The sequence below is a fragment of the Copadichromis virginalis genome, linkage group LG2 (genome assembly GCF_057382275.1).
Source record: "Copadichromis virginalis isolate Kocher_CV1m ecotype Utaka linkage group LG2, C_Virginalis_male_GT1.1, whole genome shotgun sequence".
In the NCBI taxonomy this organism is placed as follows: Eukaryota; Metazoa; Chordata; class Actinopteri; order Cichliformes; family Cichlidae; genus Copadichromis; species Copadichromis virginalis.
Window position 1 is genome coordinate 31,321,202 of NC_140619.1, and position 18,027 is coordinate 31,339,228.

The following is an 18,027-nucleotide window of genomic DNA, read 5'->3' on the forward strand; positions in this document are numbered from 1 at the left end:
CATCTTAGCCCTAATTTAGTTTTAGTTTAAGTATATGAAAAGAGTCTCCATAATCAGCATCCTGTTCCAGCACTTTTTTTCAAGAAAGCAGGATTAATTATTGACAATTATTCAATAATATGTTAACCTTTTAAGTATTTGGAACATTGTAGTTGCAGATTGTGTTTCACTGAAATGTCTACCAGCACTGTTTACATTGCAGTAGAGTGCAACTTTCGGCTCTGAAAGCAACTTTTTAACAACAAGCTTTAGTTAACTATTGAAACAAAACTTAAAACACTATGATCAAAAAATTAAAGCAGAAGCTTGGAATACCAGAAGCAACAAAATGTCTACTGGTGGTCTTCCCTTTGATACTTTTTAGACTTAAACTATTTATTACAAGCTAATCATCACCTATTCTCCCACTTGGTTTTAATTTTTCTTCCAGAAAACTTATACTTTTCAAGTTGTGTTAAGCAAATAATTACTTTCATCTGAGATCTGTGCAATGCAGTTTTGAAAATTACTACTTATTCTTATTGTTTACTAAAGGAGAAGATTAACTTCATCAAATAATTACCAGTTTATGTCTTGTGCTTCTTCTAAAGCTGTCTCCACCCTGGTGTGTTTTAGCAGGAACTGCATACACATTCATTGATCAGGAAAGCCCTTGAAGTAGAATGATTACTTGCAAAAAATGGCCTTTTTTTCCTTTGTAATCACTACATTTTTTCCATTATCTGTATTTATCATTTTGGAGCCTTACTTCATGGTTAAAGTAATTTTGTATTTGACAGCTTTATCACAAATCACTATCTATACAGGAAGATTTTAAAAGGTGCAAGTGTAACAGGTAAAGAAATACACCCTATCACTTTTGTAATCTTTTTTATAAAGTTCTCTTTACTTCAGATATATATTGTTACTAGATCTTTACCTTATTTTACTGTTCCTTAGAATCTCATGTCATATTACAAGGGAAAGTGTATTGTGTCATTAAAGATGACTTGACATTGTACAATAATCAAAATATACCCTTCAGAATAAGATGTCAAGGCAGGTGGGGAGGTTGTCCTCTGTATTATTTTGTATTTGAGTTATAAGTACCCTAGACAAATATTTTATTATTGTCTAATGAATTAAACTCCTATTTATTTTTTTCACTTTGGACCTGCTAGCTGATGTTGTAATTTTCTGCAGTGCACATGTTTGGACTCTCAGGGCCGCTGTTGACTAGTGTAGAGAATTTCCCTTCATTTGATACGTTAAACACAGAAAGAGACGCACATGCAGCACACAGGCGTAGCTGATAAACACTGGAGATATCCGCGCTGTGGTTTATTTATTTCGAGTTCAAGAAACGCGGACAGAATCAGTTTTCCTCTGGAGTACTATCTATTCGGGAAAACCAGGCGCTTTTGAGTACAGCAGGCTTTTTTCTCCAGCTTTTAACGAAGAGAAAATGTCGGGCAGAACAATGAGATGGCAAGTACTGTTGTTTGTGTCGGTCTCTTCCCTCGGCACAGTTTTCGGGCAGGTCGCTTACTCGATTCCTGAGGAAATGTCAAAAGGCTCTGTAGTTGGTAATATAGCGCAGGATTTAGGTATAAATGTAAAGAGACTAAAATCGGGTAAGGCGCGTATATATACAGAAGACAATGGAAAATACGTCGAGCTGAATAAAGACAGAGGCGTCCTGCTTGTTAGAGAAAGAATTGACAGAGAGACGCTCTGCGGGCAGACGACACCTTGTGCTTTACATCTTCAAATTACACTCGAAGACCCGATTGAATTCTATACCGTTACTGTCGAAATTAACGACATTAACGACAATGCTCCGAGCTTCAAAAAGGATGAAATAAAATTTAGGATTAGTGAGTCGGCTGTGATTGGAGCAAAATTTGTGCTAGAGCGAGCAATGGATCCAGACGTAGGTGTGAACGGATTGCAGAGTTATTCGCTACAACCTACGGACAGTTTTAATCTAAAACTCCAAAATCAGCAAGACGGGAGTAAGAAGGTGGAGATGGTGCTGCAGAAACATCTAGACAGAGAGGCGCAACAGCATCTCTCTTTAATTCTCACAGCTGCTGACGGTGGTGAGCCTCAGCTTTCGGGAACAGTGCGAATAGAAATTTCCGTGCTAGATGCCAACGACAATGCTCCAGTATTTACGCAGGAAGTCTATAAGGTCACTATAATGGAGAACGCTGCAAAGGGTGCAATTTTGTGTACTGTTAGTGCTACAGATGCAGATGAAGGTTCTTATGGGAAAGTTATTTATTCAATAACAAACACGTTAGACGGTGTCCCTGTAATGTTTCACATTGCCGAAGAAAGTGGTGAGGTATCCCTAACTGGAAACCTTGATTATGAAAAGGCACAGCTCTATGAAATACATATACAGGGTAGTGATGATGGGGGGCTAACAGATTCAGCTAAAATTCTTGTTGAAGTAACCGACATAAACGATAATCACCCATCTATTAATATAATGTCTAAAACAAATTCCGTATCGGAAAATTCAAGGCCAGAAACAGTTGTAACAATTTTCAATGTTCAAGATCCCGACTCTGGTGAAAATGGCAAAGTAGCATGTAATATCGAAGGACATGTGCCATTTCTGATCAAATCAACATCTAAAAAGTTCTTTAGCCTAGTTACAGACAGTGATTTAGACAGAGAGAGAGCCTCTAACTATAACATCACTGTGACCTGCTCTGATGAGGGAGTGCCCTCCCTCTCCAGCAGCGTCACTCTCACATTACAGATCTCTGACATAAATGACAACGCACCTGTCTTTGAGAGGAGCTCATATGAGGCCTATATTATAGAAAACAACACGCCGGGTCTCTCTATATTCACAGTCAAAGCCACAGACGCTGACTGGAACCAGAATGCCCGTGTTTCTTATATACTGGAGGACTCCTCCGTTAACGGAGTGCCAGTCTCCTCGTATGTGTCCGTTAGTGCTGATAGTGGAGTGATCCATGCAGTGCGCTCTTTTGACTACGAACAGATCAAAGATTTCCACTTCCGCGTAAAAGCGCAGGATGGAGGCTCTCCTCCACTCAGCAGCAACGTGACTGTGAAAATAATGATCCAGGACCAGAACGACAACCCCCCTCAGGTTCTCTACCCAGTCCAGACTGGTGGCTCTCTGGTGGCTGAAATGGTGCCTCGTTCAGCAGATGTGGGCTATCTGGTGACTAAAGTGGTGGCTGTTGATGTGGACTCTGGACAGAATGCCTGGCTCTCCTATAAACTGCAGAAAGCCACAGACAGGGCGCTGTTTGAAGTGGGCTTACAGAATGGAGAAATCAGAACTATCCGCCAAGTCACTGATAAAGATGCTGTCAAGCAAAGACTGACTGTTATAGTGGAGGACAACGGACAGCCCTCTCGTTCAGCTACAGTCGTTGTTAACGTGGCGGTGGCGGACAGCTTCCCTGAAGTGCTGTCGGAGTTCACTGAGTTGACACACGACAAGGAGTACAATGACAACCTGACTTTTTACTTAGTCTTGGCTCTGGCTGTAGTTTCCTTCCTCTTCATCACGTGTTTAGTGGTTATTATATCAGTCAAAATCTACAGGTGGAGACAGTCTCGCATCCTGTATCACTCCAACCTGCCTGTCATTCCATATTATCCACCACGTTACTCAGACACTTTGGGGACAGGGACTCTTCCACATGTGTACAATTACGAGGTGTGCAGGACGACTGACTCCAGAAAGAGTGACTGTAAGTTCGGCAGAGCTGGTAGTCAGAACGTGCTGATAATGGACCCCAGTTCTACAGGAACGATGCAGCGGATACAGAGTGAAAAGAGCATCCTGGATGAACCAGACTCTCCTCTAGAGGTTAGCCTCATGAAATGATACATGTTTTTTTCTGCCTTTTATGCTTTATGATATTCTGGAGGTAAATAGACAGACATTCCATTAGATGTTAGGAAACTACATCAGTTACAGTTACAATTTTAAACATAACCAGTATCTTTTAGCGTTGATGCGTTGCAAAGTTTTTATCAACTTACATCGCAGTTCAGCACCACAGACAGCGACACCTTTATTTTTCAACTTCAGCATTCCAGAGTCCTTTTCATTAAGACTGGACTTAATTTCTGTAATTCGTGTCAGCTTTAATTTAGGATATATTTGTTTTGTAATTGCACAATGTAATTTTTTACTAAGATGTTTCAATATATAATTAAACGATATATGCTGTAAGTTGCAGATATCCTAAAATCTTTAAATTTAGGATACTCGAGGTTTAGATGAGCCTTAATAGCGTGGCTTTACACTGAATTCATTGTTTTTGAGAATGAATTTTGTAATTTGTATTTTTAACTCAAAGGGTCGCTGTTGGCAAGGGTGTTGCGATTTGGCTGGATGTTTTTTATTCCTCTGTGTCTTCCCTTTTGCGTGGAAATATTCGACGTACAGACAGAAAGACTGTTCGGGTTTATAAGAAGCACTGCAAGGAATTCTATACCTGCTTACACCGTTTGATTCTTCTAATTGGAATGCGAACGATTTTTTTTCTGTCTTCATATTCTCTCCATGACAAATGCTTCTTTTTTTTAGTGGAGAAGGAACGGAAATCGGGTCGTGCAGAACAATGAGACGGCAAGTACTGTTGTTTCTCTCAGCCCTATGTCTCAAATACGTGCTCGGGCAGGTCAGCTACTCCATTCCCGAAGAAATGGCCAAAGGCTCTGTAGTTGGAAACATAGCTCATGATTTAGGTTTAGATCTTAAAAGGTTGAAATCAGGTAACGCTCGCGTTTACACGGGCGGCGGTGTAGAATACATCGGGCTGAATAAAGAAAGGGGGGTCCTGCTTGTCCAGCAGCGGATAGACAGAGAGGCTTTATGCGGAGAGACGACGCCTTGTGCCTTACATTTCCAGTTAATTTTGGAAAATCCAATGGAAATGTTTCGGGTAACAGTGGAGGTTACGGACATAAATGATAATACCCCCACGTTTACCAATTCAGAAAAACGTTTCGAAATTAGCGAGTCCGCTGTGATAGGATCGAAATTCGTGTTAGAGAAAGCAGTAGATTCCGACATAGGCATGAATGGTTTACAACAGTACTCACTTGCTCCAAGTGATCATTTTGTATTAAAATTAGAAAGTCAGCCAGACGGAACTAAAAAGGTGGAAATGGTTCTACAGAAGCCTTTAGACCGAGAAAAGAAGGATTATTTGTCCCTGCTGTTAACTGCCATGGATGGAGGAGAGCCGCAGATGTCAGGGACAATGCAGATATTTGTCACTGTATTAGATGCGAATGATAATGCACCGACATTTGCCAAACCGTTATATAGAGCAAAACTGCAGGAAAATTCTCCTAAAGGCACCAGTGTTACAACTGTAAGTGCATCTGATAAAGACATCGGTTCAAACGGAGAATTATCATATCTGATATCTACGAGCAAACGTGTTCTATCTGAACTGTTTAATATCAATCCAAAGACTGGTGAAATTATCCTAGTCGGGGAAATAGATTATGAAAAAGCAAACTCTTATCAAATTGATATTGAAGTTGTAGACAGCGGTGGGCTCTCTGATTCAGCGAAAGTGATAGTTGATCTCATTGATGTAAATGACAATAGTCCTCAAATAAACATCGTTTCTAAATCAGAGTCCATATCAGAGAACTCACCAACAAATACTGTAATTGCTATGTTAAGCATAAACGATCCAGATTCCGAGAATAATGGGAATGTTGTGTGTGATATAAATGATAGCATTCCCTTCAAAATACAGACTACTATAAATGGGTTTTATACCCTAGTTATGGAGGTTGCTTTAGACAGAGAAATGGCTTCGCAATATAATATCACTGTGACCTGCTCTGATGAGGGAGTGCCCTCCCTCTCCAGCAGCGTCACTCTCACCTTACAGATCTCAGACGTTAATGATAACGCACCTGTCTTTGAGAGGAGCTCATATGAGGCCTACATTGTAGAAAACAATACACCTGGTCTCTCTATATTCACAGTCAAAGCCACAGACGCTGACTGGAACCAGAATGCCCGTGTTTCTTACATACTGGAGGACTCCTCCGTTAACGGAGTGCCAGTCTCCTCGTATGTGTCCGTTAGTGCTGATAGTGGAGTCATCCATGCAGTGCGCTCTTTTGACTACGAGCAGATCAAAGATTTCCACTTCCTCGTAAAAGCACAGGATGGAGGCTCTCCTCCACTCAGCAGCAACGTGACTGTGAAAATAATGATCCAAGACCAGAACGACAACCCCCCTCAGGTTCTGTACCCAGTCCAGACTGGTGGATCTCTGGTGGCTGAAATGGTGCCTCGTTCAGCAGATGTGGGTTATCTGGTGACTAAAGTGGTGGCTGTTGATGTGGACTCTGGACAGAATGCCTGGCTCTCCTATAAACTGCAGAAAGCCACAGACAGGGCGCTGTTTGAAGTGGGCTTACAGAATGGAGAAATCAGAACTATCCGCCAAGTCACTGATAAAGATACTGTCAAACAGAGACTGACTGTTATAGTGGAGGACAACGGACAGCCTTCTCGTTCAGCTACAGTTGTTGTTAACGTGGCGGTGGCGGACAGCTTCCCTGAAGTGCTGTCGGAGTTCACTGAGTTGACACACGACAAGGAGTACAATGACAACCTGACTTTTTACTTAGTCTTGGCTCTGGCTGTAGTTTCCTTCCTCTTCATCACGTGTTTAGTGGTTATTATATCAGTCAAAATCTACAGGTGGAGACAGTCTCGCATCCTGTACCACTCCAACCTGCCTGTCATTCCATATTATCCACCACGTTACTCAGACACTTTGGGCACAGGGACTCTGCCACATGTTTACAATTACGAGGTGTGCAGGACGACTGACTCCAGAAAGAGTGACTGTAAGTTCGGCAGAGCTGGTAGTCAGAACGTGCTGATAATGGACCCCAGTTCTACAGGAACGATGCAGCGGATACAGAGTGAAAAGAGCATCCTGGATGAACCAGACTCTCCTCTAGAGGTTAGTTATATAATGATCTTGCCAATTTTGAAGCGTAAACTTTTTTTTTCTGTTCCTCATAGTTTTTACTAAGAACCAACTAGCGCTAGTCAAGAGTCAGCACCACGGACAGAGGCACGTTACTTGTTCCATCGCTTTTGACAATGGGTGTCTATCTTAACGTATTGATGTTTTGTCAACATGTGAAGGTATGTTAGTATTTGACGTTTAGTTATTGGTGATGGTGTAAAATTTGAACATAAATCGTTTCGTCTCTTTTTGCCAAGACACGTCGAAAGACTGTAACTCAATATAAACTTGGCGGGGGTGGGGGAGCTATCTATGTCATGTATTTCGCTTTGTTGAATTTGTGACAGTATTTTTAAGTAACTCGTCACATATCATCATGACTTAATAGTTCAGTTAAGTGGTATACGTAAAGAATATAGACTCTGTTATCTGTTCAACTAAAATACTTTATAAGGGAACTAGTATTCTCTAGTGTTGCAGACGTTAACTCTTTTATGGGCTGTGTTATCCTGGTATTTGTAAAAACAATAAGCCTTCGTGCACAACAGAGTTTTCCTTTAGTTTTCCAGGCGTTTTCTGTAGTTCCTAATTATGTACTCGTAGGGCCGCTGTTGGCCAGTGTGTTGATATTTCAGGGCACATTTAAAGAGAAACCTCGCTCGCCATAATGATATCACAGAGAGAAAGACGTCGTGTTCAAACGTCGGAGATCATTTTAACTAGAGCCGTTTTCAACCTTTCTTTAACCGATTCAAATGGTTTCGGAGTGATGTCTGTGTTTTATCACCTGTAAGGGACATTCGGTAATTGTGGATAATAGTTTTTTCCTGCTAATTTTCCAGGGGAACAGTTCGAACAGAACAATGAAATGGCAAGCGCTGTTGTTTTCCTTGGTCTTTTATCTCGGTCCAGTCATCGGCCAAATCAGCTACTCTATTCCCGAGGAGATGCCGAGTGGCTCTTTAGTCGGTAATATTGCCCAAGATTTGGGTTTGGATACAAAACGACTGAAATCTGGAAGAGCTCGCGTTTATACGGGAGACGGTGTGGAATATATTGAGCTAAACGGGGAACGCGGACTTCTTCTAATCAAAGAGAGGATCGACAGAGAAGCGATTTGCAGGCAGACAACACCTTGTGCTTTACATTTTCAGATCATTTTAGAAAACCCTATGGAGTTTTACAGTGTCACAGTCGAGATTATAGACATAAATGACAACCCCCCCACCTTTGAGAAAAGCGAGGTAACCTTTAAAATCAGTGAATCTGCTGTAATCGGAGGAAAATTTGTTCTGGACAGAGCAATTGATCTTGATGTCGGCAAAAATGGTCTTCAGAAATATGAGCTTAAACCTACCGATAATTTTGTACTGAAAGGGGACAGTCAAGGTAGTGGAACGGAAAAGGCTGAAATGATTTTACAGAAGCCTCTTGACAGAGAAAAGGAAGAGTCGATATCACTAGTTCTAACAGCCTTTGATGGCGGAGATCCGCAAATGTCAGGTACAATTCGAATTTTCATCACAGTATTAGATGCTAATGATAATGCGCCTGTCTTCACACAGTCCACCTACACAGCCACTGTTTTTGAAAACGCCCCGGAAGGGACAGTTGTCACGAGTGTTAGTGCGTCAGATGCAGATCATGGATCAAATGGTAGAATAAAATATTCCATTACAAACAGTTTAGATCAAGCGCATGCCTTGTTTCAGATACATGAAGAAAGTGGAGAAATAAAATTAATTGGAAACATTGATTATGAAAATGCACGAAATTACCATATTAACATACGTGCAAGTGATGATGGTGGACTTACAGATTCGTGCAAAGTTATCGTTGAAGTGGTGGATATAAACGACAACAAGCCAACGATTAATATAATGTCAAAATCAAATATGATATCTGAACACTCTAAACCTAACACTGTTGTTGCGATGATGAATGTTCAAGACCCAGATTCAAATGAAAACGGTAAAGTCCACTGTTTTATCAATGATAATACACATTTGTCTATTAAGTCAGCATCTAATAATTTCTACAGCTTAGTAACAGACAGTGATTTAGACAGAGAGAGAGCCTCTGAGTATAACATCACTGTGACCTGCTCTGATGAGGGAGTGCCCTCCCTCTCCAGCAGCGTCACTCTCACCTTACAGATCTCAGACGTTAATGATAACGCACCTGTCTTTGAAAGGAGCTCATATGAGGCCTACATTGTAGAAAACAACACACCAGGTCTTTCTATATTCACAGTGAAAGCCACAGACGCTGACTGGAACCAGAATGCCCGTGTTTCTTACATACTGGAGGACTCCTCCGTTAACGGAGTGCCAGTCTCCTCGTATGTGTCCGTTAGTGCTGATAGTGGAGTTATCCATGCAGTGCGCTCTTTTGACTACGAGCAGATCAAAGATTTCCACTTCCTCGTAAAAGCGCAGGATGGAGGCTCTCCTCCACTCAGCAGCAACGTGACTGTGAAAATAATGATCCAGGACCAGAACGACAACCCCCCTCAGGTTCTGTACCCAGTCCAGACTGGTGGCTCTCTGGTGGCTGAAATGGTGCCTCGTTCAGCAGATGTGGGCTATCTGGTGACTAAAGTGGTGGCTGTTGATGTGGACTCTGGACAGAATGCCTGGCTCTCCTATAAACTGCAGAAAGCCACAGACAGGGCGCTGTTTGAAGTGGGCTTACAGAATGGAGAAATCAGAACTATCCGCCAAGTCACTGATAAAGATACTGTCAAACAGAGACTGACTGTTATAGTGGAGGACAACGGACAGCCCTCTCGTTCAGCTACAGTTGTTGTTAACGTGGCGGTGGCGGACAGCTTCCCTGAAGTGCTGTCGGAGTTCACTGAGTTGACCCATGACAAGGAGTACAATGACAACCTGACTTTTTACTTAGTCTTGGCTCTGGCTGTAGTTTCCTTCCTCTTCATCACGTGTTTAGTGGTTATTATATCAGTCAAAATCTACAGGTGGAGACAGTCTCGCATCCTGTATCACTCCAACCTCCCTGTCATTCCATATTATCCACCACGTTACTCAGACACTTTGGGGACAGGGACTCTGCCACATGTGTACAACTACGAGGTGTGCAGGACGACTGACTCCAGAAAGAGTGACTGTAAGTTCGGCAGAGCTGGTAGTCAGAACGTGCTGATAATGGACCCCAGTTCTACAGGAACGATGCAGCGGATACAGAGTGAAAAGAGCATCCTGGATGAACCAGACTCTCCTCTTGAGGTTAGACTTACATGCTGATATTTCATACTTTTGGAATCTTTGCACTGTTTTCGATCTGTCAAGTGGCTTATGACTTTTTCAGTATCTAGGTTCATTTGTGCTTTCTTATTTGTTTTGTTACCACATGTCAGTGTCAATCAGTACAGACTGCATATATTCCATGTGCTTGTCTTTGGAGTTTTAGCATTACTACCTGTAGGAGCCATATGTTAGTCTTTCCTTTTTTGGATTAAGAGGGTTGGTTTAAGTTCACACACTGTATTGGTGCACGGTTGTGGGGCGTGACTCATGGGTGTGTATTAGATGATAAATGTCGTTGCACTCACCTGTTCACAGCACCTGCTGTTTGATGAGCAGAAAGGTAGGGTGAGCATTACGGGAAACTTTCTATTGACCGCAGCTTGATGTATAGTTTAATGCACTAGTTGATGCCGTAGTCTGATGTTGCAGTTTGACATAACAATTGGTGTAATATTTTGTCAGTTGCAGTCATGTTTGTTTGTGCAGTCTCTGCATTTGTAATACATTTGATCCAATGTACTGAGTTGTGGGTTTGGACAGTACAATGTGGAATAAAAGGAACAAATAGCTCAGAAGTGCATTTTATGTGTTTATTGTTGCGTGTAGTCAGTATCCTCATGTTTAGCCTGCCACGGCCGTTGGTGTTGGAGGAGCCACAACCCCACCAGTGAATATGCTTACATAAAGTCACTAACCTTTGAACCTATTAGGCTTGAGGTATGACGCATTAGTTTTAATTATTAAAACACTTAAATGGTTACATTGTCAGTTGTGTAATATAATCTAATCTGTAACAGGTTAGATTATCTAAAAGCTTTAAAGTTTACTAGTCGTCATAATAATAATAATAATAATAATAATAATAATAATAATAATAATAATAATAATAATAATAATAATAATAATAATTGTTGTTGTTTTTGTTTTCTATGAGCATCATCATCATCATCCTCATTCCAGATTTTGCTGTTTGGTCTGTTGAACAGAAAGGGCCGCTATTGGCTCGAGTATGGCAGCATTCGTCAACGCTGAAAAATGTACCTCCCCTTTAGATTTGCACACTGGTAGACAATGAAACGCACAGTAACCGCCTGTTCTCTTTTATAAGGAATACCGCTTACGGAGATCGAAAAGTTATTCTTTTTTCGCTGAAACTGTCTTTGAGATATGGTCGGAATTATTATCATGATTCGTGTGGATTGCAGTTTTATTAAAAGGACACAGGATTATCCCTGCAAAGCAATGAGGCGGCAAGTACTGTTGTTCTTCTTGGTTTTCTTTCTCACCTCGGTGTTCGGGCAGGTCAGTTACTCCATTCCTGAGGAAATGGAGAAAGGGTCTTTAGTGTGTAATGTGGCTCAGGATTTAGGTTTAGACATTAAAAGGCTGAAATCCGGCAGAGCGCGCGTTCATTCTGGAGATAGTGCCGAATATATTGAGCTGAATAGAGACCGTGGTGTCCTCCTTATAAAAGAAAGGATAGACAGAGAAACGCTGTGTGGCGACACGACGCCCTGTGCTTTACTTTTACAGATGATTCTGGAAAATCCGATGGAACTGTTTCGAATAACAATAGAAATCACAGATATTAATGACAATGCTCCCAGCTTTGCATCGAGCGAAAAGCGCTTCGAAATCAGCGAGTCAACCATCATTGGGTCTAAATTTGTGCTGGAGAAAGCCATCGATGCTGACATCGGTACAAATGGTCTCCAGAGCTATTCCCTTAATCCAACAAACAACTTTGCGCTGAAATTAGAGAACCAAGCGGATGGGAGTAAGAAGGTGGAAATGATTCTACAGAAGCCTCTGGATCGAGAGCAAGATCAACATATATTGTTATTATTAACTGCTCAGGATGGCGGGCAGCCGCGTATGTCAGGTACAATGCAGATCACTGTTAACGTATTGGATGCAAACGACAATGCACCAATTTTCACTAAGCCAGTATATAAAGCAACAATAACCGAGAATTCACCGGCTGGAACCAGCGTTATAACTGTTAGAGCATCTGACAAAGATGGAGGCTCTAACGGGGAAATATCATACGCAATTTCAAACAGCAAACGTCGTTTGTCCGATTTATTTCAGATTGATAGAAAAACTGGAGAGGTTATCGTGATCGGTCAAATAGACTATGAAAAAACGAAGCTCTTCCAAATAGATATAGAAGCTACGGACAATGGTGGGCTCTCTGATTCCAGTAAGATTCTCTTAGATGTTACTGATGTCAATGACAACAGCCCTCAGCTGAAAATACTCTCTAAGTCAGATGCCATTTTAGAAGACTCGCCTGAGAGTACTGTAATTGCAATGCTAAGCGTGAATGACCCTGACTCTGACAGGAATGGAGAGGTGAAGTGTAATATTAATGATAATGCTCCTTTTAAAATACTTAATACCATGAATGGCTTTTACAATTTGCTGACAGAGGTTGCTTTAGACAGAGAAGTTGCGTCTCATTATAATATCACTGTGACCTGCACTGATGAGGGAGTGCCCTCTCTTTCCAGCAGTGTCACTCTCACCTTACAGATCTCAGACGTTAATGATAACGCACCTGTCTTTGAGAGAAGCTCATATGAGGCCTATATTGTAGAAAACAACACACCAGGTCTCTCTATATTCACAGTGAAAGCAAAAGACGCTGACTGGAATCAGAATGCCCGTGTTTCTTACATACTGGAGGACTCCTCCGTTAACGGGGTGCCAGTCTCCTCGTATGTGTCCGTTAGTGCTGATAGTGGAGTCATCCATGCAGTGCGCTCTTTTGACTACGAGCAGATCAAAGATTTCCACTTCAGCGTAAAAGCGCAGGATGGAGGCTCTCCTCCACTCAGCAGCAACGTGACTGTGAAAATAATGATCCAAGACCAGAACGACAACCCCCCTCAGGTTCTGTACCCAGTCCAGACTGGTGGCTCTCTGGTGGCTGAAATGGTGCCTCGTTCAGCAGATGTGGGCTATCTGGTGACTAAAGTGGTGGCTGTTGATGTGGACTCTGGACAGAATGCCTGGCTCTCCTATAAACTGCAGAAAGCCACAGACAGGGCGCTGTTTGAAGTGGGCTTACAGAATGGAGAAATCAGAACTATCCGCCAAGTCACTGATAAAGATGCTGTCAAACAAAGACTGACTGTTATAGTGGAGGACAACGGACAGCCCTCTCGTTCTGCTACAGTCATTGTTAACGTGGCGGTGGCGGACAGCTTCCCTGAGGTGCTGTCGGAGTTCACTGAGTTGACCCACGACAAGGAGTACAATGACAACCTGACTTTTTACTTAGTCTTGGCTCTGGCTGTAGTTTCCTTCCTCTTCATCACGTGTTTAGTGGTTATTATATCAGTCAAAATCTACAGGTGGAGACAGTCTCGCATCCTGTATCACTCCAACCTGCCTGTCATTCCATATTATCCACCACGTTACTCAGACACTTTGGGGACAGGGACTCTGCCACATGTGTACAATTACGAGGTGTGCAGGACGACTGACTCCAGAAAGAGTGACTGTAAGTTCGGCAGAGCTGGTAGTCAGAACGTGCTGATAATGGACCCCAGTTCTACAGGAACGATGCAGCGGATACAGAGTGAAAAGAGCATCCTGGATGAACCAGACTCTCCTCTGGAGGTTAGAATAATTATTACATCACAAATGGCACAATATATCTTTATAACTTGTTATTTTAGTTAGTCTTTCTTTTTTTTCAGCACCTTGGAGAGCAACATGTAACGATATAATTTAGCTTGATATGAAAAAGACTGCTACGTATTTAATGTGATCTGAGGATCGTTTTCAACTTTTGTGAGATTCTTCTTTTATTTTAGACAGTTTTTATATACAATGTTATACACACCATTTAAATTTAAGTGGCTTTCTGGGTATTTACACTTTTGTCGTCTTTCTACATACATACATCTATTCGCTTCCGCTTATCCTTTTCGGGGTTGCGGGGGTGCTGAACCTTATCCCAGCTGTCATAAGCCGAGAGGCGGGGTACACCCTGGACAATAACTTGTTATTTTAGTTAATCTTTGTTTTCTTCAGCACCTTAGAGAGTAACATGTATAAGTATATCATTTAGTTTGTTATGAAAAAACTGCTACGTATTTAACATTATTTGGGGATGGTTTTCAACTTTTGTGAGATTCTTCTGACTCTCCTCTGGAGGTTAGTTAAAAATGATTTGGCCAACTTTGAAGTGTTAACTTTTTTTCTGTCTGAACCAGATCGGTGATTCTGTTCATCTTGACGTAGCGTTTCAGTGGGAGAAAGGTTTTGTCGCTCATCCAAGTGACTTCTTCAGTTCCTAGGAACGAACCTCCCAGCCCATTGTTCCTTCAGTGGTGCTAGTTTCAGTCATTATGCAAATGTACTGCTTATAAGATTGGGGAAATCTGCAGTCAGCTGAGACTGATGAGTGACGAAACGTTTGTCCCACTGAAAACGTTATGTCCAGATGAACAGAATTAACTTTTGAGGATTTGCTTACCTGGATGATTGAGCATGCATCAAGAAGTCTGCACCAGACTTGTGTTTCTGGATGAACCAGACTCTGCTATAGAGGTCTGTCTTTTGGGTTTAATATATATTTTTTAATCTGCGTGTATGCGTGAGGTACTATTCTGTGAAAAATAAACGCGAGTCCAACAGCGATTCAGCACCTTGGACAGTGACAAATAGGGCACAGTTCTACATTGTTAGTCCTTTTTATGCGCCTCTTGTAAATTCTTTTTTTTTTTCAACAATCTCTCGTTTTCATTCTGTGTGAATGAATTTCCATTGTTACGTTCATTCCAGTGTTGCTTAAGATGAGAAAACGCCGTTTGGTTTTTCTGTCATCCTCCTCATTTTCATTATAGACACGCGCTTTCTTTTTTCTGCTTCTTTTTTGTCCTTCTTCTTCTACTGTTTGCCTCGTGTACTTTCACCTTGTGAACTCATCGCGCCGCTGTTGCACAATGTGTCAAGTTATTGACTCTCTTTAATAACACATCCATCCAGTCAGCATCCCGGCATATTACGAAGCATACTCAGACGTAGGACGCACAGTTTAGGAATCAGATCAAAATCACAGGCACCTTAAAACGGATTCCTACTGTAACGGGTGGATTAAAACAGATTCCTTTTTATCTTTTCTATTCATTTTGGTGGAATTTTAATCGTTAAACGGAATAAAACAACATAACTGTGGTGTGACAGCGGTGTCGGACAGAACAATGGAACGGCAAGTACTGATAATCTCCATTTTCTGCCTCAGTTATGTGGTCGGGCAGGTTAGCTATTCAGTTCCAGAAGAAATGGCGAAAGGATCTTTGGTGGGCAATATAGCCCAAGATTTAGGTTTAGATGTCAAACGTCTTAGGTCAGGTAAAGCTCGTCTCTATACCGGAGACAGCGTTCAGTACATCGAGCTGAATAGAGAAAGAGGAGTCCTCCTCATTAAAGAAAAAATAGACCGCGAAGTCCTGTGCAGACAGACAACGCCTTGTGCTTTACATTTTCAAATAACGTTAGAGAGCCCACTGGAATTATTCCCAGTTACGGTTGAAATTACCGATGTTAATGATAATGCTCCAGTTTTCCAAAAGGAGGAGAGAGTGTTTGAAATCAGCGAATCAGCGATCGTCGGCTCTAAGTTTATGCTAGAAAAAGCAATAGACCCAGATATCGGACTGAATGGACTGCAGAGATACACTCTTAAGCCGAGTGACAATTTTGTTCTTAAATTGCACGCACAAAGTGATGGAAGCAAGAAAGTAGAAATGATTTTACAGAAGCCATTGGACCGAGAGAAACAAGAACATATATCTTTAGTTTTGACTGCGGAAGATGGAGGTGAACCGCAAATGACAGGAACAATGAAAATCTATGTTACCGTGTTAGATGCAAACGATAATGCACCTGTTTTTAGTAAACCCGTTTACAAAGCAAGTATTACGGAAAACTCTGTTAAGGGAACACTTGTTACTAAGGTCACGGCTTCTGACGCAGACAAAGGCACAAATGGAGAGGTGACCTATGTAATCGGAAATAGCATGGATACAGTTTCAAAGTTATTTCATATTAATAATGAAGGTGATGTGATATTAGATGGTCTGATTGACTACGAAATTGAAAAAAATTATAATATAGACATAGAAGCAATCGATCAAGGTGGACTCTCTGACTCAAGTAAACTAATCATTGATGTAATTGACGTGAATGACAATAGACCCGTTGTAAATATGATTTCAGCGTCAGGCTCAATACCGGAGGACTCAGCCCGCAAGACAGTAATAGCTTTAATGAGCGTAAATGACCCTGATTCTGAAAATAATGGGAAAGTGAATTGCGTGATAAATGAAAATATTCCATTTGAAATTAAATTTACATCTAACAATTTCTATAGTTTAGTGACAGACAGTGATTTAGACAGAGAGAGAGCCTCTGAGTATAACATCACTGTGATCTGCACTGATGAGGGAGTGCCCTCCCTCTCCAGCAGCGTCACTCTCACCTTACAGATCTCAGACGTTAATGATAACGCACCTGTTTTTGAGAGGAGCTCATATGAGGCCTACATTGTAGAAAACAATACACCAAGTCTCTCTATATTCACAGTCAAAGCCACAGACGCTGACTGGAACCAGAATGCCCGTGTTTCTTACATACTGGAGGACTCCTCCGTTAACGGAGTGCCAGTCTCCTCATATGTGTCCGTTAGTGCTGATAGTGGAGTCATCCATGCAGTGCGCTCTTTTGACTACGAGCAGATCAAAGACTTCCACTTCCGCGTAAAAGCGCAGGATGGAGGCTCTCCTCCACTCAGCAGCAACGTGACTGTGAAAATAATGATCCAAGACCAGAACGACAACCCTCCTCAGGTTCTGTACCCAGTCCAGACTGGTGGCTCTCTGGTGGCTGAAATGGTGCCTCGTTCAGCAGATGTGGGCTATCTGGTGACTAAAGTGGTGGCTGTTGATGTGGACTCTGGACAGAACGCCTGGCTCTCCTATAAACTGCAGAAAGCCACAGACAGGGCGCTGTTTGAAGTGGGCTTACAGAATGGAGAAATCAGAACTATCCGCCAAGTCACTGATAAAGATGCTGTCAAGCAAAGACTGACTGTTATAGTGGAGGACAACGGGCAGCCTTCCCGTTCAGCTACAGTCGTTGTTAACGTGGCGGTGGCGGACAGCTTCCCTGAAGTGCTGTCGGAGTTCACTGAGTTGACACACGACAAGGAGTACAATGACAACCTGACTTTTTACTTAGTCTTGGCTCTGGCTGTAGTTTCCTTCCTCTTCATCACGTGTTTATTGGTTATTATATCAGTCAAAATCTACAGGTGGAGACAGTCTCGCATCCTGTATCACTCCAACCTGCCTGTCATTCCATATTATCCACCACGTTACTCAGACACTTTGGGGACAGGGACTCTGCCACATGTGTACAATTACGAGGTGTGTAGGACGACTGACTCCAGAAAGAGTGACTGTAAGTTCGGCAGAGCTGGTAGTCAGAACGTGCTGATAATGGACCCCAGTTCTACAGGAACGATGCAGCGGATACAGAGTGAAAAGAGCATCCTGGATGAACCAGACTCTCCTCTAGAGGTTAGCATTTCTGAATAATACGTTTCTGAATAATCGTTATGTTGCACACTAAAGTGGTTGGAAAGATAAAACTACACTTGTATTTTCTCACATTATCTTCTTTCTATCATTTTAGCCATTTCATAATTTGAGAAAGGTATTAGAAACCAATTTACATGTTGTAAT

At 41.8% G+C, this 18,027-nt stretch overlaps 5 protein-coding genes across 32 annotated transcripts in view; all 5 read left to right on the forward strand.

Moving 5' to 3' along the window:
• The window catches only part of LOC146717672 (protocadherin gamma-C5-like), a 295,905-nt gene that overhangs the window by 203,454 nt on the left and 74,424 nt on the right, over positions 1 to 18,027 (forward strand). The window contains exon 1 of one of the 28 annotated variants that reach the window (XM_085429581.1): positions 7,666 to 10,246. The exons of the other annotated variants lie outside the window; for them this stretch is intronic. Within the exon in view, the coding sequence (XP_085285707.1) occupies positions 7,862 to 10,246 (2,385 nt within the window). The 5' untranslated portion in view covers positions 7,666 to 7,861. Of the gene's footprint in view, positions 1 to 7,665; positions 10,247 to 18,027 lie in introns of those variants that run through there. 28 annotated transcript variants of the gene reach the window in all.
• Positions 310 to 3,897, forward strand: LOC146717692 (protocadherin gamma-A11-like). Its single transcript, XM_085478960.1, has one exon. It carries the CDS (start codon positions 1,445 to 1,447, stop codon positions 3,860 to 3,862), a length of 2,418 nt encoding a protein of 805 aa, XP_085335086.1. The 5' UTR covers positions 310 to 1,444; the 3' UTR covers positions 3,863 to 3,897.
• LOC146717693 (protocadherin gamma-A7-like) lies at positions 4,199 to 7,100 on the forward strand. Its single transcript, XM_085478949.1, has 2 exons — positions 4,199 to 4,921; positions 6,203 to 7,100. The coding sequence occupies exons 1-2, from the start codon at positions 4,554 to 4,556 to the stop codon at positions 7,059 to 7,061; spliced, it is 1,227 nt and encodes a 408-aa protein (XP_085335075.1). The 5' UTR covers positions 4,199 to 4,553; the 3' UTR covers positions 7,062 to 7,100.
• LOC146717694 (protocadherin beta-16-like) lies at positions 11,231 to 14,975 on the forward strand. Its single transcript, XM_085466342.1, has one exon. It carries the CDS (start codon positions 11,435 to 11,437, stop codon positions 13,955 to 13,957), a length of 2,523 nt encoding a protein of 840 aa, XP_085322468.1. The 5' UTR covers positions 11,231 to 11,434; the 3' UTR covers positions 13,958 to 14,975.
• LOC146717695 (protocadherin beta-16-like) lies at positions 15,303 to 17,880 on the forward strand. The gene has a single exon (XM_085434511.1). The coding sequence runs from the start codon at positions 15,484 to 15,486 to the stop codon at positions 17,878 to 17,880; it is 2,397 nt and encodes a 798-aa protein (XP_085290637.1). The 5' UTR covers positions 15,303 to 15,483.

Excerpts from the sequence above, each read along its gene's own strand:
- LOC146717692 (XM_085478960.1), top strand. The coding sequence starts at position 1,445 with ATGTCGGGCAGAACAATGAGATGGCAAGTACTGTTGTTTGTGTCGGTC.
- LOC146717693 (XM_085478949.1), top strand. The coding sequence starts at position 4,554 with ATGCTTCTTTTTTTTAGTGGAGAAGGAACGGAAATCGGGTCGTGCAGA. Across the intron at positions 4,922-6,202 it reads TTGGAAAATCCAATGGAAAT|CAGCAACGTGACTGTGAAAA; the intron begins GTTTCGGGTAAC and ends TCCTCCACTCAG.
- LOC146717694 (XM_085466342.1), top strand. The coding sequence starts at position 11,435 with ATGGTCGGAATTATTATCATGATTCGTGTGGATTGCAGTTTTATTAAA.
- LOC146717695 (XM_085434511.1), top strand. The coding sequence starts at position 15,484 with ATGGAACGGCAAGTACTGATAATCTCCATTTTCTGCCTCAGTTATGTG.